Source organism: Salvelinus alpinus, chromosome 25, assembly GCF_045679555.1.
Source record: "Salvelinus alpinus chromosome 25, SLU_Salpinus.1, whole genome shotgun sequence".
Classification (NCBI taxonomy): domain Eukaryota; kingdom Metazoa; phylum Chordata; class Actinopteri; order Salmoniformes; family Salmonidae; genus Salvelinus; species Salvelinus alpinus.
The window spans coordinates 3572469-3595124 of NC_092110.1; the positions used below are offsets into that span (position 1 = coordinate 3572469).

A 22656-nucleotide genomic window follows, 5' to 3' on the forward strand; every position below is an offset into this window, starting at 1 on the left:
ATCATTTGGAATTTTTACAAGTTGACTTCACAGGCAAAGTTTTACGGACATGGAATCATGTGCTTTTCTCTCTCTTGCAAATAAGTCTAGCTGAACAGTCAGACTGCGACTGTCTGTCATTATCCCACCAGAAAACCAGCTTCAGTTGATCCTCTCAACGGAAGAGATTCCCGCAAAACGTACAAAATCCACTCGTGCTGTAAAAGACAACCGCTTCCTTCCTCCCTGCAAACTTTTTACAACATGGACATTAACAACCTTGGCTGAGTTTGACATGCCTTATAAGCCAAAAGAAGCAGATTCAAAACAGATTCAAAACAACTGTCCTTTGTCAGCCTTTTATTCTTTAAAAAGGGATGGAATACCTCAACCAATCACCAAAGTGATTACATCATCTGGAATGTTTTCCCCTCATCAGAATATCAACATTTGGAGAAGGAGCATGTTTGATGTCTATTAACATAATATACGACCTACTGTTAGATGCATTGTGGGTAGTGGGGAATACAGAGGTAAAACAACACGATATTTCAGTGAAACCTAGTCAAATGGAATCATAAAAGGAGCTACTCATCCGAATTATGTGGAATCGGAGTGTGTTGCAGGGAGACATATATATATATACACCCATTAAAAACCTCACAGTTTTCCAATCTGTGGCAACAAGTGAACTAAATACACTGTACCAGACAGAGAGATCTAACAAGACCATTACACTGCCACTTCACATAGTTTAAAAGACACAAAGTGATATTTGGTACTTTACTTACAGGCTTCCTTTTTCTATGTCTTCTCTTTAATCCCTATAAACTATGTGATGCCATTGGAACAGCTACGTAAAAAGTGGAATATGCTAAACAAACGATTCCATTGTGTCTTACGTGTAATATCACTGTTCGTCTACTATTAACACTGTGTGCTGGATGCAGTGTGCGCTTATCTTTGAGCCTGCTTAGCTTTGAGCCTGCTTTATCTGTACGACGGCCTCGTCTGTGGCTCTAGCCCCTGATGGGGTTCGGATTAGTATTGTAGTGGCTTGGTGGACAGGCATCAGCTTCACTCCAGGGCCAGGTGTGGTAGTGGCATGGTTTACTCCAGGGCCTCGTTGTCCTCGGTGAAGAGATCAGCCAGATCAGCCACCATCAGGACTGCAGCCTCCGAGTGCTTCATGGCAGTCGCACTGTGGCTGCTGTGGTGGTATGACAACATTTACAATGTTCAGAACTAACGGAGTCGCATTGCAACTGTGACTGTGATGTCTGAACAACAATGTTTCAAATCAAAACTAGCTATACGACTGGGGTCACTTAGAAATGTCCTTGTTTTTGAAAGAAAAGCAAATTTTTTGTCGATTAAAATAACATAAAATTGATCAGAAATACAGTATAGACATTGTTAATGTTGTAAATGACCATTGTAGCTGGAAACGGCAGATTTTTTTATGGAATATCTACATAGGCGTACAGAGGCCCATTATGAGCAACCATCACTCTTGTGTTCCAACGGCACGTTTGTGTTAGCTAATCCAAGTTTATAATTTTAAAAGGCTAATTGATCATTAGAAAACTCTTTTGCAATTATGCTGAAAACTGTCTCAACGTCAACATTGAAGAGGCAACTCCGGGATGCTGGCCTTCTAGGCAGAGTTGCAAAGAAAATGCCATATCTCAGACTGGCCAATAAAAAGAAAATATTAAAATGGGCAAAAGAACACTGGACAGAGTAGCTCTGCCTAGAAGGCCAGCATCCCGGAGTCGCCTCTTCACTGCTGACGTTGAGACTGGTGTTTTGCGGGTACTATTTAATGAAGCTGCCAGTTGAGGACTTGTTTCTCAAACTAGACACTCTAATGTACTTGTTCTCTTGCTCAGTTGTGCACCGGGGCCTCCCACTCCTCTTTCTATTCTGGTTAGAACCAGTTTGCGCTGTTCTGTGATGGGAGTAGTACATAGCGTTGTACGAGATCTTCAGTATCTTGGCAATTTCTCGCACGCAACAGCCTTCATTTCTCAGAACAGGAATAGAGTTCCAGAAGACAGAATTTTGTTTCTGGCCATTTTGACCCTGTAATCGAACCCACAAATGCTGATGCTCCAGATACTCAACTAGTGTCAGCGATCAGCGAACACTGCCTCATTGCCTGTATCCGCTATGGGTGCACGGTCAAACGACCACCCCTCATCACTGTCAAACGCTCCCTAAAACACTTCTGCGAGCAGGCCTTTCTAATCGACCTGGCCCGTGTATCCTGGAAGGATATCGACCTCATCCCGTCAGTCGAGGATGCCTGGTCATTCTTTAAAAGTAATTTCCTCACCATCTTAGATAAGCATGCCCCATTCAAAAAATGCAGAACTAAGAACAGATATAGCCCTTGGTTCACTCCAGACCTGACTGCCCTTGACCAGCACAAAAACATCCTGTGGCGGACTGCAATAGCATCGAATAGTCCCCACGATATGCAACTGTTCAGGAAAGTCAGGAACCAATACATGCAGTCAGTCAGGAAAGCAAAGGCTAGCTTTTTCAAGCAGAAATTCACATCCTGTAGCTCTAACTCCAAAAAGTTTTGGGACACTGTAAAGTCCATGGAGAACAAGAGCACCTCCTCCCAGCTGCCCACTGCACTGAGGCTAGGTAACACGGTCACAACTGATAAATCCATGATAATCGAACATTTCAATAAGCATTTCTCAACAGCTGGCCATGCCTTCCTCCTGGCTACTCCAACCCCGGCCAACAGCTCCGCCTCTCCCGCAACTACTCGCCCAAGCCTCCGCAGCTTCTCCTTCAGCCAAATCCAGACAGCAGATGTTCTGAAAGAGCTGCAAAACCTGGACCCGTACAAATCAGCTGGGCTAGACAATCTGGACCCTCTCTTTCTAAAACTATCCGCCGCCATTGTTGCAACTCCAATTACCACCCTGTTTAACCTCTCTTTCGCACCGTCTGAGATCCCTAAAGATTGGAAAGCTGCCGCGGTCATCCCCCTCTTCAAAGGGGTGACACCCTAGACCCAAACTGTTACAGACCTATATCCATCCTACCCTGCCTATCTAAAGTCTTTGAAAGCCAAGTTAATAAACAGATCACTGACCATTTCGAATCCCACCGTACCTTCTCCGCTGTGCAATCCGGCTTCCGAGCCGGTCACGGGTGCACCTCAGCCACGCTCAAGGTACTAAACGATATCATAACCGCCATCGATAAAAGACAGTACTGTGCAGCCGTCTTCATCGACCTGGCCAAGGGTTTCGACTCTGTCAATCACGTATTCTTATCGGCAGACTCAATAGCCTTGGTTTTTCTAATGACTGCTTCGCCTGGTTCACCAACTACTTTGCAGACAGAGATCAGTGTGTCAAATCGGAGGGCAAGTTGTCCGGACCTCTGGCAGTCTCTATGGGGGTACCACAGGGTTCAATTCTCGGGCAGACTCTTTTCTCTGTATATATCAATGATGTCGCTCTTGCTGCGGGCGATTCCCTGATCCACCTCTACGCAGACGACACCATTCTGTATACTTCTGGCCCTTCCTTGGACACTGTGCTAACTAACCTCCAAACGAGCTTCAATGCCACACAACACTCCTTCCGGGGCCTCCAACTGCTCTTAAACGCTAGTAAAACCAAATGCATGCTTTTCAACCGTTCGCTGCCCGCACCCGCCTGCCCGACTAGCATCACCACCCTGGACGGTTCCGACCTAGAATATGTGGACAACTATAAATACCTAGGTGTCTGGCTAGACTGTAAACTTTAACTCTGGAAGGAGTCCAGACTCATATTAAACATCTCCAATCCAAAATAAAATCTAGAATCGGCTTTCTATTTCGCAACAAAGCCTCCTTCACTCACTCCGCCAAACTTACCCTAGTAAAACTGACTATCCTACCGATCCTCGACTTCGGCGATGTCATCTACAAAATAGCTTCCAACACTCTACTCAGCAAACTGGATGCAGTCTATCACAGTGCCATCCGTTTTGTTACCAAATCACTTTATACCACCCACCACTGCGACCTGTATGCTCTAGTCGGCTGGCCCTCGCTACATATTCGTCGCCAGACCAACTGGCTCCAGGTCATCTATAAGTCTATGCTAGGTAAAGCTCCGCCCTTATCTCAGTTCACTGGTCACGATAACAACACCCACCCGTAGCACACGTTCCAGCAGGTATATCTCACTGATCATCCCCAAAGCCAACACCTCATTTGGCCGCCTTTCCTTCCAGTTCTCTGCTGCCAGTGACTGGAACGAATTGCAAAAATCGCTGAAGTTGGAGACTTTTATTTCCCTCACCAACTTTAAACATCAACTATCTGAGCAGCTAACCGATCGCTGCAGCTGTACATAGTCCATCTGTAAATAGCCCACCCAATTTACCTACCTCATCCCCTTACTGTTTTTGTTTCATTTACTTTTCCACTCTTTTGCACACCAGTATCTCTACTTGTACATCATCATCTGCTCATTTATCACTCCAGTGTTAATCTGCTAAATTGTAATTATTCGCTCCTATGGCCTATTTATTGCCTACCTCCTCATGCCTTTTGCACACACTGTATATAGACTTTCTTTTTTCTACTGTGTCATTGACTTGTATATTGTGTTATTGGCTTGTTTATTGTTTACTCCATGTGTAACTCTGTGTTGTTGTCTGTGTCACACTGCTTTGCTTTATCTTGGCCAGGTCGCAGTTGCAAATGAGAACTTGTTCTCAACTAGCCTACCTGGTTAAATAAAGGTGAAATATATATATATTTTTAAATAGTCTAAAGAAGGCCAGTTTTATTGCTTCTTTAAATCAGTACAACAGTTTCCAGCTGTGCTAACATAATTGCAAGCGTTTTCTAATGATCAATTAGCCTTTTAAAATGATAAACTTGGATTAGCTAACACAACGTGCCATTGGAACACAGGAGGGATGTTTGCTGATAATGGGCCTCTGTACGCCTATGTAGATATTCCATTCAAAATCTGCCGTTTCCAGCTAAAATAGTCATTTACAACATTAACAATGTCTACACTGTATTTCTGATCAATTTGATGTTATTTTAATGGACAGAAAAAAATGCTTTTCTTTCAAAAACAAGGACATTTCTAAGTGTCTCCAAACTTTTGAACGGTAGTCTAATTCTTACAGAAGCTATAGTTACCTAGTTATATTATCATTTAACGATGCAATTTAATCTTTAGATATATATGTTGTCCTATGACTATGAAATAGAACATTGACCTCTGTTTTTAGTACAAGAAAAGGCCCTCACCTTTTCTCTGCAGTCTTCAACATAGCCTGCATTCTCTCCTCAATAGTGGACTTGATGAGGAATCTATGGACATAGGTGGGTCTGGAGGACACAGACATAACATGTTATAAACCGTATAATAAGACATAATGGCCTATACATAATACATAAATAATGGCCTAAGTAATAAAGCAAACCCAGTGTTCTCACTTGGTCTGTCCGATGCGGTGCACCCGGCCAATGGCCTGCAGCTCGTGGGCGGGGTTGAGGATGGGCTCCACCAATAGGACGTGCGTAGCCTCGATGATGTTGAGCCCATTGGAGCCCGTGTGGAGAGGAAGGAGCAGGATGTTGATCTTCTCCTCGTATTTAAACGAACACAGATTCTCCTGAAACACCGACGATCAACTCACAGGTTAAAGACACGGAGATGAAGACGTGCAGGGACAGCAAGCAAGAAGGGTGGACTTCATAACTGGAGCGAATGTATAGACAGGTTTGAATTTGGAAATGAGAGATGCTGCGACAGCGTGGGGGGGGAAAAAAGCTTCTCAGCGGCAGCTCTCGCTCTACAAGTAAAACAAATATCCTTCATTTAGGAGAAAAGCATTGTGCCACTGAGAAGTTGTACAGAAACTATGATTGGAGTGACATGCAACACAAACCTGGAATTTGTGAATGCCATTGATTTGAGAGAACTCCATGTTGTTGTCAAACAGAGCCTTGGCAATGATGTCCAACACACACTGCCACTGGAGAAGAGGAACACACACATCATCAACAACATCATCCTACTTGTGATGTTTTAAACCGCATGGCCAATAAACGACGGTCACAATAAGTGTGATAATGAGTTGGTTTACTCTGTTACTCTGTACACCTTGTTTACAAAGCACACGTGCGTTACCGTGGAGAAGACGAGACACTTGGCTCCTGGGTCAGTAAGCTGGATCTTCTTCAGAGTCCTGACCACCGCCTCCACCTTGGTAGAGTGGCTTCCCTAAAAGACACAGATACGGGGAAGTTCACTTATTGTCCATATAAACTCAGCAAAAAAGGAACGTCCTCTCACGTCCTGTCAACTGCGTTTATTTTCAGCAAACTTAACGTGTGTAAATATTTCTATGACCAGAACAAGATTCAACAACTGAGACATAAACTGAATAAGTTCCACAGACATGTGACTAACTGAAATGGAATAATGTGTCCCTGAACAGGGGTGGGGGGGGTCAAAATCATAAGTAACAGTCAGTATCTGGTGTGGCCACCAGCTGCATTAAGTACTGCAGTGCATCTCCTCCTCATGGACTGCACCAGATTTGCCAGTTCTTGCTGTGAGATGTTACCCCACTTTTCCACCAAGGCAGAGAGATCCGGGCTCTTCACTGGCCATGGCAGAACACTGACATTCCTGTCTTGCAGGAAATCACGCACAGAACGAGCAGTATGGCTGGTGGCATTGTCATGCTGGAGGGTCATGTCAGGCCTACAAGCCCTCAGTCCAGCCTCTCTCAGCCTATTGCGGACAGTCTGAGCACTGATGGAGAGATTGTGCGTTCCTGGTGTAACTCGAGCTGTGGTTGTTGCCATCCTGTACCTGTCCTGCAGGTGTGATGTTCAGATGTACCGATCCTGTGCAGGTGTTGTTACACGTGGTCTGAAACTGCGAGGACGATCAGCTGTCTGCCCTGTCTCCCTTTAGCGCTGTCTTAGGCGTCTCACAGTACGGACACTGCAATTTATTGCCCTGGCCACATCTGCAGTCCTCATACCTCCTTGCAGCATGCCTAAGGCACGTTCACGCAGATGAGTAGGGATCCTGGGCATCTTTCTTTTGGTGTTTTTCAGAGTCAGTAGAACGGCCTCTTTAGTGTCCTAAGTTTTCATAACTGTGACCTTAATTGCCTACCGTCTGTACGCTGTTAGTGTCTTAACGACCGTTCCACAGGTGCATGTTCATTATTTGTTTATGGTTCATTGAACAAGCATGGGAAACAGTGTTTAAACCCTTTCCAATGAAGATCTGTGATGTTATTTGGATTTTTACAAATTATCTTCGAAAGACAGGGTCCCGAAAAAGGGCCGTTTCTTTTTTTGCTGAGTTTACATGCTCAGCAAAGGTGTGCGTCTGTCTGCATACCTTGACAGGGATGTCTGTCCCCTGGTTGTCTGTCTGGGTGGTGAAGACATAGGAGATCTCCGCGTGGGACGTGGTCTGTCTGCAGATGGCACACTTGATGGCCCTCCGCCGCGTGCCCGAACCCACGCTGTACTGCTCGACGATGATGGCGATGCACTCGTTACAGAAACAGTGACCGCAGGTCAGCACCGCCCACTGGAGCAGAGGGATTCAGAGAGAGACACACACACACACACACAAGGCAGGAATCAACCATGAAAAGGTTGAGTATGTATTACACATACACCACATACACATACTTACCGAGCATCACAGTTCAGAACATTTGATACTTCAAAGAGTGGTAAGATCACAAGGTAGATGGGGGACACAGACACAGATAGAAAAACACTGGTCTAAAGGGGAATCAGATTGATCAGAGTCGTGTTGTAAATGGGCAGATTAAAACATGTCTCACCTCCTGACCCAGAGGACGGGCACAGATAGGACACGGCTCTGGATTTAGTCCTCCTGTCGCCTTGTCCTGGGACTGAAACAACACAACGACACAAACATTTACCTTTAGCTTTGTTTCCTTACAGAATGTAGGACACTTCTTCAAAGATATGGCCCTTGGCCCGGATCCGGACCGTGAGGGGGTCCAATTTAGCCTGCGGGTGGTTTGAGTAAAAAGACAACAAAAAAATTGTGGGGGAAAGCTAACTCAATACTTTAAAATGACTCAAATCAAATCGAAACTGTGTAGAAATGATAATGGTCCTACATTTATACAGTTTCTTGACTGTGTCCAGTTCACTAATAACCACCTAAATTAAAGCTAGACAGTCAGGTAGTATCGGAAATTCTAAAAGCGATAGATAGAGGACTATCTTTTGCAAATTTTGACGGCAAGGAAATTTAACACGTTTTAAGAGCAGCCCTCCGGACCTCTCGAAGAATGAACGCGGCCCCCGGGGCAAAATGAGTTTGACATCTAAATCAAAGAAGACAAGACAAAACAAATCGACAAAAACAAACCGTTGCTATTATATTTTAAAAGCATAGGAAGAGAAACTCTGGTATTGACCAGGAACAAAAAATGGTCCGAGGCGAATGGCAGGTGTACCTTTTCTAGATTTGAGAGATAAAGGAATTGGCCCAGCTTCTTCTGGAGCTGAGACTTTGCCACTGCTCTATCATTTAACAGTTTCCCCCTGTTCTGATCCACCTACACCCAGAAAGAAACACAAAACAGCAGTTAGTGAAATAGGCACTGAAATAACAGCAGCGCAGTAATATGTCCTTATACAGAGTAAATTGCATTATTTATTTATTTTTTAATTACACTGAATCACAGTCTTTCAATATTGAATTATATCTTATGTCATGCATAATATGAGCAAAAAACTAAACAGGTAAAGGATGTAAAATAGAAGTTGAACCAACAGTCCTTCAACCTGCAGCCCCAGTCCCCACCTCGTCCCCTGGTGTAGCTATCTCACCTCGTGTGGTTCTATGATGTGCAGTACTGGTACTTTGGGTTTGGGTTCATCAGGCAGCCTCACACGCAGCCTCTCTGTGGCCATTCCCAGCTCATCAATGGCTGACACATTGTTCCTAAGTACCATCCAGTACTCATGCAACACCTGATGAGAAACACAGGGGGGGATATGCAATATGATTTAGATTAAGCATTTATGAAATACAATAGACTCATAATATACACTGCTCAAAAAAATAAAAGGGAACACTTAAACAACACAATGTAACTCCAAGTCAATCACACTTCTGTGAAATCAAACTGTCCACTTAGGAAGCAACACTGATTGACAATAAATTTCACATGCTGTTGTGCAAATGGAATAGACAACAGGTGGAAATTATAGGCAATTAGCAAGACACCCCCAATAAAGGAGTGGTTCTGCAGGTGGTGACCACAGACCACTTCTCAGTTCCTATGCTTCCTGGCTGATGTTTTGGTCACTTTTGAATGCTGGCGGTGCTTTCACTCTAGTGGTAGCATGAGACGGAGTCTACAACCCACACAAGTGGCTCAGGTAGTGCAGCTCTTCCAGGATGGCACATCAATGCGAGCTGTGGCAAGAAGGTTTGCTGTGTCTGTCAGCGTAGTGTCCAGAGCATGGAGGTGCTACCAGGAGACAGGCCAGTACATCAGGAGATGTGGAGGAGGCCGTAGGAGGGCAACAACCAAGCAGCAGGACCGCTACCTCCGCCTTTGTGCAAGAAGGAGCAGGTGGAGCACTGCCAGAGCCCTGCAAAATGACCTCCAGCAGGCCACAAATGTGCATGTGTCTGCTCAAACGGTCAGAAACAGACTCCATGAGGGTGGTATGAGGGCCCGACGTCCACAGGTGGGGGTTGTGCTTACAGCCCAACACCGTGCAGGACGTTTGGCATTTGCCAGAGAACACCAAGATTGGCAAATTCGCCACTGGCGCCCTGTGCTCTTCACAGATGAAAGCAGGTTCACACTGAGCACATGTGACAGACGTGACAGTCTGGAGAAGCCGTGGAGAACGTTCTGCTGCCTGCAACATCCTCCAGCATGACCGGTTTGGCGGTGGGTCAGTCATGGTGTGGGGTGGCATTTCTTTGGGGGGCCGCACAGCCCTCCATGGGCTCGCCAGAGGTAGCCTGACTGCCATTAGGTACCGAGATGAGATCCTCAGACCCCTTGTGAGACCATATGCTGGTGCGGTTGGCCCTGGGTTCCTCCTAATGCAAGACAATGCTAGACCTCATGTGGCTGGAGTGTGTCAGCAGTTCCTGCAAGAGGAAGGCATTGATGCTATGGACTGGCCCGCCCGTTCCCCAGACCTGAATCCAATTGAGCACATCTGGGACATCATGTCTCGCTCCATCCACCAACGCCACGTTGCACCACAGACTGTCCAGGAGTTGGCGGATGCTTTAGTCCAGGTCTGGGAGGAGATCCCTCAGGAGACCATCCGCCACCTCATCAGGAGCATGCCCAGGTGTTGTAGGGAGGTCATACAGGCACGTGGAGGCCACACACACTACTGAGCCTCATTTTGACTTGTTTTAAGGACATTACATCAAAGTTGGATCAGCCTGTAGTGTGGTTTTCCACTTTAATTTTGAGTGTGACTCCAAATCCAGACCTCCATGGGTTGATAAATTTGATTTCCATTGATAATTTTGGTGTGATTTTGTTGTCAGCACATTCAACTATGTAAAGAAAAAGGTATTTAATAAGAATAGTTCATTCATTCAGATCTAGGATGTGATATTTTAGTGTTCCCTTAATTCATTTTGAGCAGTGTATATATATATATTTTTTTTACTTGTCATGTGGTAACCTGAATTGCATTTGTGGAAATATAGGACACTAACTGTGGAAGTAAAGTCTTGAATTGTTCTTAATAGCACAAGTACTATCTAGACCTAATCTATAGTGCATTCAGAAACTATTCAGACCCCTTGACTTCTTCCACATTTTGTTACGTTAAAGCCTTATTAAAACATTTATGAAATAGTTTTTCCCCCTCATCAATCTACACAAAATACCCCATAATGACAAAGCAAAAACAGGTGTTTAAATCTTTTTGCAATTAAAAAAATGTAATCATAAAATATTACATTTACATAAGTATTCAGACCCTTTAATCAGTACTTTGTTCAAGCACCTTTGGCAGCAATTACAGCCTCGATTTTTCTTGGGTATGATGCTACACGCCTGTAATTGAGACATTTCTCCCATTCTTCTCTGCAGATCCTCTCAAGCTCTGTCAGGTTGGATGGGGAATATTGCTGCACAGCTATTTTCAGGTCCGGGCTCTGGCTGGGCCCCTCAAGAACATTCAGAGACTTGTCCCGAAGCCACTCTTGCGTTGTCTTGGCCGTGTGCTTAGGCTTGTTGTCCTGTTGGAAGGTGAACCTTCACCTCAGTCTGAGGTCTGGAGCAGGTTTTCATCAAGGATCTCTCTGTACTTTGCTCTGTTCATCTTTCCCTCACCCTCGATCCTGACTAGTCTCCCAGTCCCTGCCGCTGAAAAACATCCCCACAGCATGATGCTGCCACCACCATGCTTCACCGTAGGGATGGTGTCAGGTTTCCTCCAGACGTGACGCTTGGCATTCAGGCCAAAGAGTTCAATCTTGGTTTCATCAGACCAGAGAATCTTGTTTCTCATGGTCTGAGACCTTTAGGTGCCTTTTGGAAAACTCCAAGCGGGCTGTCATGTGCCTTTTACTGAGGAGTGGCTTCCGTCTGGCCACTCTACCATAAAGGCCTGATTGGTGGAGTGCTGCAGAGATGGTTGTCCTTCTGGAAGGTTCTCCCATCACCACAGAGGAACTCTGTCAGAGTGACCATCGGGTCTTGGTCACCTCCCTGACCAAGGCCCTTCTCCCCCGATTGCTCAGTTTGGCCGGGTGGCCAGCTCTAGGAAGAGTCTTGGTGGTTCCAAACTTCTTCCATTTAAGAATGATGGAGGCCACTGTGTTCTTGGGGACCTTTAATGCTGCAGAAATTTTTTGCTACCCTTCCCCAGATCGGTGCTTCGACACAATCCTGTCTCTGAGCTCTACGGACAATTCCTTCGACCTCATGGCTTGGTTTTTGCTCTGATGTGCACTGTCAACTGTGGGACCTTACATAGACAGGTGTGTGCCTTTCCTTTGACTTTACCACAGGTGAACTCCAATCAAGTTGTAGAAACATCAAGGATGATCAATGGAAATTTAATGTGGAGTCTCATAGCAAAGGGTCTGAATACTTATGTAAATAATGTATCTGTTTTTTTATTTGTAATATATTTGCAAACATTTCTAAAAACCTGTTTTCGCTTTGTCATTAAGGGGTATTGTGTGTAGATAGATGAGGAAAGTGTTGAATTATTTTATTGTTGTTGAGTAAGGCTGTCACATAACAATATTTTGAAAAAGTCAAGGGGTCTGAATACTTTCCAAATGTACTGTACACAGACATACAGTAAGTCAGCCAGGATACCTTGTACTCTTTCTTCCAGTTCTCAAAAAGCTCCATGAAGGTATTTCCTTCTTCCACCAGGTCGTGGTCCATGCGTCGGGCCTTGGAGAAGGAGAGAATGGCCTTCAGGGCCCGCTCTGTCTCGCTGGCAGCCCACAACCCTCTACTGGTGGTGGGGAGACGGTCGTCCACCAGCCCCTCCTCATCCTCAATCATCTCCTCAAAGATAGCCGTCTGACCCTTTACCCTGACGGGGGGACATATCAGAGATATAGAGATATAGGAGAGCAACGAGGTTGGTTCAGATTCGCTCATTTATTGTACATTTATTGTAAATCTGTGTTTCTTTTACTTACGTGTGTGAAAAGAGCTTGGACTCATAATCAGTGAAGAGCTCGTCTGCTTTGCAAAACACACAGCTGGAAAGATACAAGAGTCACAAGAGTCAAATTATCATGTATTATTAAAAAAATATATACTTTGGTTTTTTTTGCATTTGAGGCCTACTTATTGAGTGGCAGGCGGACAGGTCTGAGGTGACAGAGAACAGTCTCCTCTATGACAGCCTCTGATGGTGTGCCTTCCAGCCTCTTCACCGCGTCCTGCACAGACTTCTGGGACTTCGTCAGATCCTCCATCTGAGTGCTGAGCAGGAACTGCAGGCCACGCCCATCTCGGAACCTACAGGAGTCATAATGGTTGAGTGCACACATTCACCCTGATGGTCGGGGGTTCAACTCCTGCAGGGATCACCTACATATACCAAAGCTGTACTGTAAGTTGCTGTAAGTGTCTGCTAAGTGGCATATATTCCAACCGTGTTCATTTCGTCAACAATAACTACAACGAAAACATACTTGTCAACAAGGACTAAAACGGTGACAATAGTGATATACCCCCCCCCCAAAAAACAATTAAATCAATTACATATAGTATATAACAATTCCACGTGAGACTAATGGACATTTAATTTGACATGAAGCTCCTTTTCATCTGTTGAGACTATTTCATGCAATCCTCTCATGGCAGAACTGACATCTTTGAGTTGCGCGGTCTGATTGAGGCTTTATAGCAGGGATAGGCAACTAGATGGGGGGATTAATAATAATAATTTGTATACTGGAAATTGACCACAACCAAGCCCCAAAAAGATTGCTCTTTTCAAATGCCATCATTTCATACCTTGATTACATTGACACACGATAACGTCTCTTTTTAATTTGTGTGAATACACTTTTTTTTTTTTTTATGAATTCCTGGAGATTCTAGTCTTTATTTTTTATTGGACCCCCCGCCCCCCCAAAAAATCACTGTTGCGACCCCTGCCTTTTAGCCTATATGGTTAATTATGTCTGACATTGGTTACAATATTAAAAAGAGAAAATGGTGTTCTCAGCTTTGGGTGCTGGGATCAAAAGGCTATATCCCTGGACGAAAGGAAAAACCTGCAGTCACTGAAATGTTCATGTCTTGTTTTTTAGCAGCACAGGTCAAAACAAAACGGAGCCTTCGTCAGCGTTTGGAGAACGACAGACATCCACCCATATTTATATAGTAGATGACGTCACATTGTAGTACAGCTTCCTTCTTTTTCACATTCATTATTTACAGTTATTATTTACATAAATGTTCTATTGTTTTTCACAAGAGCGTCAAAATCTAAATAATAAACAAACCCCCCCCAAAAAAATATGCCCTTTGCTCACAGGCAGCAACCTAACAGGATTTCTTCATTAAGGCTTCTAAGGACTCTCTGTTTGTAAGGCATGGATATAATATGCCTCTCTGTAACAGCACTTTCTCTCTATTAGTTATTCTCTTAAGTGGCTGTACAACTTCTAAGCCCTGGAACCTCAGTTGGCACACATCATGTCTTACCGCATTACAGTGTCTGGCTACAGGGGCCTTCTCGTCACCAGTCCCAAGACAACGACACGGTTTAAGAGCCCTTTCATCCACCCTGCTCTGAATGCTTCTGTAGATACTTTTTGTCGTCTAGTTGACCAGCACGCGTCCTCTCTTTTTGTTCCTGATGAAGTTTAGAATTGCTTATTAGAACCTGTCACTTGGTGAGCGGCAAGCTTTTACGCTCCCTATCCAAAGACGACAGTGTGGTTATCAAACCTGCAGATAAAGGGGGCGCAACTGTTCTTCAAAAAAAAGGAATCATATAGAAGAGAAATACTGAATCAATTAAGCAACAGAGACTTGAGTTGTGATCCTACCGCCAAGTTCTTGGGTGAATTCCAAAGTTATTTTGAACAATGCGATTAGCAATCCCACAAAAAATGAGTCTAACTTTATGTTACAGTAACACGTTCTCTGACCTCAATTTTATACAATTCCAAAAATTCACAAGAGTCGCCAAGAACCTGTTCCCAGACGTCACATTGCTGCTGACACTCAGTCAGCCACTGAAGCCTCGTCTCCACGCTAGGATTATCACATCAAGCCGGCTGTTACCTTCATATTTAAAGGATACGACGGACTTCCTTAACTGAACTCTATACAAGGCATTGCTGACTCAGACATTCCATGCACAACGTCTGAGTCAATAATGCCTTGGTATCGCTGACTCTGGGCGGTGGTAGCTTCGAGGTTAGAGAAGCGGGCCAGCATCCGGAGGGTTGCCTGTTCGAATCCCACTACTGAAGAAATCTGTCCGGAGTGAGGTGGCAAGCAGAGGGTTGCTGGCATCAATGTCTCAGGTGCCACCTACCGCCGATGTTCCCTTGAGCAAGGAACTTAACCCCCTAATAGGCTGCCCTCTTCTCCAGCCGGATGTGTGGATGTGTGTGTAAATTGGGGCGGTTGGATAAAAAACAGAAGACAGTTTTCCATCTTGTATGGACTAATAAAACATATCTTATCAATGTGACCTGTTTATATACTAATACCCCCCCCCCCATGGGTTTGATACTCTTAGTTATTTCATGTACAAGAGAGACGAACAGGTGCCCCCTACTGACTTTTTATGTGAACTGGCTCAAAATTATTTCTACATTCAGTCACAGGGCACTTCGATGGCGTCCCGACTCATACCGAATTACGCACATTTGTTCATAGGGAAGCGTGAAGAATTTTTTGTTTTTAATGGTAATTGTTTTTCCCCCTTTTGAAATATTGGTTCCGTTATATTGATGATGTGTATATTTCATTTGGAGTGGGACATATGAGTTCAGACTGTACATGAATTCCAGTTTTCCTACTATGAAATTCACTCTGGAATCCAGTGAAGAAACTGTTCATTTTTTTGATGTGCTGATTCACAAAGACAATGGACTTCAGACCAGTGTGTATCGCCAGAATACTGAAATAAACAATTTCCTGCATTATTCAAGTTACCATCTGTCTACTCTTAGACGTAGTCTACCTTACAGCCAGCTGAAGAATATGTAATACTGACGATGAACTTGAAAAACAAGCCGCCACTTTATGTGATCGGTTTGCCTCTAAGGGTTATGATAAGCAGTTGTTGGAAAATTGTGTTTAAGTACTCAATGTTACACAGGACAGCTTACTGACGCCTAAACCTGCCCTTTCTAATGATCAACCTACTGTATTTGTGTCTACTTATTCCCCCATCTCTCAGGCTGTTAAATATTCTATTAAAAAGCATTGGTATGGGCCTCCCGAGTGGCGCAGCGGTCTAAGGCTTAGAGGCGTCACTACAGACCCGGGTTCAATCCCAGGCGGTGTCACAACCGTCCATGATTTGGAGTCCCACAGGGCGGCGCACAATTGGCCCAGCGTCGTCCGGGTTTGGCCAGGGGGGGCTTTACTTGGCTCATAGTGCTCTAGCGACTCCGTGTGGCGGGCCGGGCGCCTGCAGGCTGACTTCGGTCATCAGTTGAACAGTGTTTCCCCCGGCACATCGGAGCAGCTGGCTTCCGTGTTAAGCGGGATGGTGTTAAGAAGCGCGGTTTGGCGGGTCATGTTTCGGAGCACGCATGACTCGACCTTTGCCTCCCGAGCATGTTGGGGAGTTGCAGCGATGAGACAAGATCGAAATTGGGGAGAAAAAAGGGAGTTAAATACAAATAAATGAAATAAAAAAATATAAAAGCATTGGCATGTCCTGTCTACGGACACCTCTGTGGGCCAGGCTTTTCAGAATATCCCTCGATTCGCTTTTAAACGTGCTAGAAACCTAAGGGAGAGACCGGTAAGAGCAGATGAATATGTACCCTCTCAGAATGTTTGATCTATCCTCCCCTCAGGCAATTTTCCATGTCATAATTGTGTGAACCGTAATGCGATGATCAAGGGTAATTTCTTCCTTCATCCTCATACGGGAAAGAAAGCGTAAGTCAGGGGTAGAATTTCCTGGAGAACGAAATGTGCGTCTATTTACTGAAGTGCCCATGTGGTTATTATCATGTTGGAAAATCGAACAAAAAATTGAAAATTCATATTACAGAGCATAAGAGCAACATCAGAATTGGTGACAAGAAGTCCCCTGTAGCCTGCGTAGCCTCCCCTGTAGCCTGCGGTCGGACAAGACGTGTGTCGAGTTGCGAACTGAGGCTCCAGGGCTTAGAAGTTGTACAGCCACTTAAGAGAGGCGGTGATTGAGAAAATATATGATATCCATGCCTTACAAACAGAGAGCCCTAGAGGCCTTAATGAAGAACTCCTGTTAGGTTGCTGCCTGTGATTAACAGATTTTTAGTTTATTATTACTTTTTTTATGAAGGTCTTGTGAAAAAACGTAGAAAATGTATGTAGATAATGACTGTAAATAATGAATGTTGCCAGCTAAGGTATACGAGGGGACAGTCATCCTAGCTGGACAAGGCTATCTGAATGTGCACATGATAGAAGTTAGAGGTAGCCTAAATAGTCATTATTTAATATAATAAAATGCACTGACTATTATGTGACTAAAACGGTTGTGACTAAAACTAGACTAAAATTGTCCAGAGTTTTAGTCGACTGATAATAACTACAACTAACGAAGGGAATAAAAGGTATTTTAAGACTAAAACTAAATCTAAAATACTGTAGATGCCAAAACTAACACAGGAAATATCAATTTATTGCTATAAATATAGTAAATTCAAATCCAAATACTTGTCAGCCATGGAGAACTTGTTGGCCTGCTGTTTGTAGCTGCAGGTCAGTTCGTTCTGGATGCGGGAAACCAGGTCGTCATCGACGTTGTGCTGTATGGCCCGCTGTACCACGTCCAGCCACCAGGGGGATCGTAGATTGACCTGGCATAGAGAACAGCGATGAGAGGAGACAGTCATACAGGGGGCGAATACATACACAGACACGTGTGCATATAGGATAATGCAACAGTTGGGTAATGTTTAGGTTAAGGCGCTCTTAATCTTGGAACCCAGAACCAAATCTTGCGTACACTAGCTAGCTATTCGATTTGATTCTGGAGACCGACACAGCTGGAAATGGAAAGAACAGATTCAGCCCCCTCCCCACTACAGAACCACTACAAATCTACTGGTTAAAATCCCCCACCTCCACTTCAAACGCTGCTTAAATCGGTCAAAAATATCAGTGGCACTGTGCACAAGAGGGTCTCTTACTTTGCGTTTGAGCTCCTTGATGTTCTGCAGTACAGGCTGTAGATTCTGGTAGGCCTCAGACACCTCGGCGTTGTGTTTGGTCATGTAGTGCTGCCTCAGCTGCTCTGACTTTTTTTTAGATATCACACAGAACAGAGGGACAGATATACATATTCTATGAGCATTCGCGCACAATTGTAGAATTGGAAAGACATATGATAGTACACAGGTAGGCCGAATCCTAGTGAAAGACATTTAAAAAAGTGAAAGACATTTAGATTTCTTTGGCCACATTATAGAAACACAAAGCGGAGATCGGGGTCAGGGAGGAACCAAACACATGACAACCATCATCAGCAGGTGTTTCACCTCCTCTTTCAGCCGGTCGTCTCTCAGAGTGGGCGGTATCCCAGGGTGCTTTGCGTTGAGCAGCTCCATTAGGTTGTGTGTGGCGTGAAGCCTCTGTTCATAAAAACACAGAAACAAAAAGATGAAATGGAAACATTCAGGACTTCAGAAGGGTTTCCTTCTGTTGCTAATCAGCATCAAGCAGATGGCACATACAAAAGAGAGAGTTAATATGAGCAGAAAGGTTGCAAATCTGATGGTGAATAGGTTTTGATAGTCTAGAACGGGGCCTTTAGACGTCGGCTGCGTGATTGTAGTGCATACCTGCAGTGAATCCGTCTTCAGTCGTCCTTTGTGTTCCTCTGAAGACCTCAGGACTTCTCTGTACATTTCCACTGCCTCACCAAACTCATCTACAGGTGGCAATGTGGTGGCAACAACAACAGCCCTCGTTAAAGCTACACCGCTCTGTGTTATACAGCACTTTCATAAGTCATGCTACACTACCACGCACAGCAATAAGATAAAGGATGCTCCTTATTATAGGGACAAGCACAGATCAATGATGTCACAGTCTCCCAGGTCAGTTTCCCATGGGAAAGAGATGAGGAGACAGAACGACTGGAGAGGTAGCGAGGAGGAGTTTTGTTGTCTACCTCTGATGATGTGGATGCCTGCCAGGCCGTTGAGGGCGCACACCAATTGTCTGTGAACCTCTTCACATTCCACTCGACATTTCTTCTGCAGGGACTTGAGCAGCTCCTCCATCGTCATGGTGCTGTTTTAGGGGCATTAGGTCACAGGATCCGTTAGTCACGAACGTCATTGCAATCTACACAAAACCAAACCGCAGCACCAGAGACTGAAACCCACTTTAGGCATCCTTTATTGGCCAACAAAACCAAACAGCGCCTCTGAAACACATTGTAGGTAAGACCTCACCAACTGGCAAACAAAACAGCATCGCACCAGAGACCCAGACAAACTGTAGGGCTTTAGCTATCAACCAACAAACAAACGTGAGGCCATAGATACTATTTATCTCTATGTGTGACGCCATCCAATTACCAGCTAGTAATTTGGGCTCTGTGTGAACCAACTGATACATCAGAAAGAACAATTCAGTTACCAAAGACAGCATGACCAGACAATAGCCTTTCTATTGGCTAGTTTTTTTTTTTACCCAACCCCATCCTGCTTTACACAGTGAATGGGGCCTTGTAACACAGTAAAGTAAGGTAAAAAAAACTGCACGATTAAGTCCAGAGTCCAAACATTTACACTTCAATTTCAAGTGCAAATCTTCTTTTTTTTCTCTACTAGAACAGTAACAGTGTCAGGCTCATCTGTCAAGCTCATCATACCTATACATCTTCTCGATGAGATATATTTTTTTATATCTTTAAAACTTTACCTCTTCTGGAAGGGCAGGAACTCTCCCCTGACAGCCTGTGGGTGGCAGCAGGCTTGACGGAGTCTGAGCAGGGGGTACAGGATGGTGTTGACCGTGCGTCTGTCCAGGCTGCCCAGCTTCAGGCTCCAGTCCTGGATCTTCCTCAGCTTAACCAGGGCGTCCTGGGAACACACCTCATGCTGCCGGTGGTAGAAGTGACCCTCCACTGGAGAGAACTGCAGCCAGTGGACCTCTTCTGTCTGAGGGGGAATCTGAATCTGGAAAACAGTGAAAAGTGATACTTGTGAATCTAAAAAGGCTAAACTTACTTTACCTCATTAAACCAGGTAAGCTATTAGAAACACATTCTATTTCACAATAACGACCTGATAAGGCACTAGACTAGGTACTTGATATGTTAGGAAGACATTTGTGTCAAACAAAATGTGTTATTATCCAACCTACCTGATCAATGACATCTTTCTTGGCCGATCGCCACAGCAGCTGACCAATCAGGTTGTAGAGTGGCTCTGTGTTTCCACGGCGATAGGGTCGGTAGAGCAGCTGGTCCCACCAGTACTTGACCCAGTAGGGGTCGACCCCCAAGAACAGAACCAGACCATACAGATCTGTTCGGAACAAAGCAGTCTGTCAGGTTAGGGTTAAGAACAGGACAAGGCAAGACGGATCTGGACAGAACAGAGACAGATCAGTCATGTGAAGACCGGGGAAGCATGATATGGTAACTATTGAAAACTACTGTAGGTATCGATGAATTATAAATTAGATTTTAGGAGTTAACCTTCCAGGCCTCTCTGTACAGGAGTTCCACTGACACACCAGCGGTTGACTGACGAGAGACGCAGAGCCATTTCTGCCGCCTGATGAAGAAAAACAACAATGAACAATCTGTAACAATGGAAACAATAGCATAGATGCTAAAAGCCCAAGGGTAATTGACGAAAATGGTAGGAATACCATATTGCTTGTTGCTATAACATTTAAGGCATCTGAAGAGCACTCCAGTTTCCGACCAGTCTCTCCAACCTTGAGGCTAACCCCCGCCCATAATTACTATTCTCCTTCCAGGCATCTCACCTTGGCAGTGGTGCATTCCACCATCTGGGCCTCGTCCAGACAGATGCGCCACCACTCCACGGCCACTAGGGGGCTGGGAACAGCCATGTATCGCTTCTGGTTGCGAAAGCGCCGGCCGTCCTTACTGTTGCTGTGGGGGATGTCGACGTAGTTGAGCTCCGAGCGCAGCACGTCATAGGTGGTGATTACCACATCCTGCTCAGCCAGCATGTGAGGCTGGATGAAACCATGCTTCTTCACCCCCTGGTACACCTGGGGACGGTGGGAGGGATGGAGGGAGGATGGAAGGATGAATGGAAGGATGGACCAACGCAGGATGGGTGGACCAACCTCAGGTCAATGTCAGCTACTACAAACAGCAGTGTTGGCAGCACTTTCCATCAAGTTATATAACTGTTTAATTACAGATTTATAAACGAATATAAGCTAACAATTAAGACTCCAAACTATTTTTAAAAGTTCAACAGACTTATAAAAGTCCTTACCAGTACTCGTAGTGATGAGGAGCTGATGTGTTTGTTGATCTCCTCAACCCACTGATGACAGATGGACGAAGGGGAGATGATGAGGGTAGCTCCTGTAGGGACAGGTGTCATGGCCACCAGGCAGTGAGGACAGTAGAACGGTGTGGTGTCTAGGCTTTCCTCCTTGTAGTTCACACACTCTGCATGCTGCCACAGCTGGCAGTTGAGACACTGCACACGGGCCTTGTAGTCGATGAGACCCAGCTCGCCACAGATACACTCAAAGCGGTAGTCTGGTGTGTTGAAGGGGGTGAACGACACCCGGGTGGCCGGCGGCATTTCCGGAGTGACATGTGGACCTGGTTGCTGCTTACTCTCTTCGAGGGCATCTTCCACTTGATCCACTCTCTCCATCTCCTGTTCCTGGGAGCTGTGGAGTGTCTCTTTGTCGTCCTCCTCAGGACGGTCTGCCTTCGCAACAGGTGACAGATCCTGTGAGGCGCTTAGCGTGTCGCTGCGTCGCTCTTTCTCAAGGCTTCCCTCCTGCTGTTCATCTTTACTGTCCTCTACAGAAACAGGACAGTCAGGGGACAGGCAGCTATGGCTAATATCCTCTGAAGGAGAGAGGTCTGGGGTATCAGGGTCTTTATAAGAGGTCTTCCCCTTCTTCCCTGCTCGCCTTAGTGAAGTTCTCCTGGGCCCACTGTCTCCGGAGGGACTCTGCTGCAAAACCAAACCAAACACCATCAAAGGCCATCAATGGGTTTAACAGCAGTAATCTGAACGCAGTGCATGCCATTAGAAGAACAGAAAAACTCATTTGAGGCTTACACAGTGAGGGTATTTCACAATTTATAATCAAATTCTCTATATCTTATGGAAGATAGTGTAACTGAGAAGACTATATGTATTTCTGCAAGGACTCCAATACGTACAGATTTGGCCGTGGTGGTCTTCTTCTTGGTTTCCTTGTATTTCTTCCCCAGTTTAAAGGATCCGGCCAGACCGCGACCTTTGACTCTCTCTACTAGTTCCTCGTCCAGCAGCTTGCCCAGGGCCCTCTTGATGTGGTTACGGTTCTTCAAGAGGTCGTACCGGTATGTGGTGCGAATGTACGCAAAGATGGCGTTGACCGACGCTCCTTTACCAACCCTCATCTCTTTTATTGCCGTGAGCAGCATCACACGCACAGCTGCACAGAGATAACACACAACAGGTTGTAAAAAAAAAACCATCAAAAACGCTCATTTGAAAGGATGTAGCCAACATCATCAGTGACTTACTTGGGTAGGATATTTTCACTTTATGTTGAGCCTCTGACTTGCAGTGAATTATATGCATCTCCTCTTCTTCTGGTCGCGGAGGTGGTACAAAATAATTCACAGACTTTCCCTGAAAATCACAAGAGAGACAACCCTATGCGTTCATCAATCAATGGGAGTATCTTTGATTTTTTTCCCCCCCCATCTCTGATGTGCCAATAAAG

At 45.0% G+C, this 22656-nt stretch overlaps 1 protein-coding gene across 3 annotated transcripts in view; it reads right to left on the minus strand.

Annotated features, from left to right (window-relative positions):
- Window positions 1-324: 324 nt before the first annotated feature.
- The window catches only part of shprh (SNF2 histone linker PHD RING helicase), a 29421-nt gene continuing 7089 nt past the window's right edge, over window positions 325-22656 (minus strand). For 2 of the 3 annotated variants that reach the window (XM_071365314.1, XM_071365312.1), the window contains exons 7-30: window positions 22454-22562; window positions 22106-22362; window positions 21192-21893; window positions 20707-20958; window positions 20411-20489; window positions 20074-20237; window positions 19630-19886; window positions 18872-18993; window positions 18540-18628; window positions 18237-18329; window positions 17889-17996; window positions 17413-17555; window positions 12847-13020; window positions 12696-12758; window positions 12361-12586; window positions 8870-9013; window positions 8494-8595; window positions 7846-7917; window positions 7389-7583; window positions 6156-6248; window positions 5914-6000; window positions 5459-5637; window positions 5270-5350; window positions 325-1189 (exon numbers count right to left, since the gene is read on the minus strand). In XM_071365314.1, coding sequence (XP_071221415.1) covers window positions 1090-1189; window positions 5270-5350; window positions 5459-5637; window positions 5914-6000; window positions 6156-6248; window positions 7389-7583; window positions 7846-7917; window positions 8494-8595; window positions 8870-9013; window positions 12361-12586; window positions 12696-12758; window positions 12847-13020; window positions 17413-17555; window positions 17889-17996; window positions 18237-18329; window positions 18540-18628; window positions 18872-18993; window positions 19630-19886; window positions 20074-20237; window positions 20411-20489; window positions 20707-20958; window positions 21192-21893; window positions 22106-22362; window positions 22454-22562 — 3891 coding nt within the window. In that variant the 3' untranslated portion in view covers window positions 325-1089. The remainder of the gene's footprint in view (window positions 1190-5269; window positions 5351-5458; window positions 5638-5913; window positions 6001-6155; window positions 6249-7388; window positions 7584-7845; window positions 7918-8493; window positions 8596-8869; window positions 9014-12360; window positions 12587-12695; window positions 12759-12846; window positions 13021-17412; window positions 17556-17888; window positions 17997-18236; window positions 18330-18539; window positions 18629-18871; window positions 18994-19629; window positions 19887-20073; window positions 20238-20410; window positions 20490-20706; window positions 20959-21191; window positions 21894-22105; window positions 22363-22453; window positions 22563-22656) is intronic. The other variant, XM_071365313.1, reaches the window with a different exon arrangement.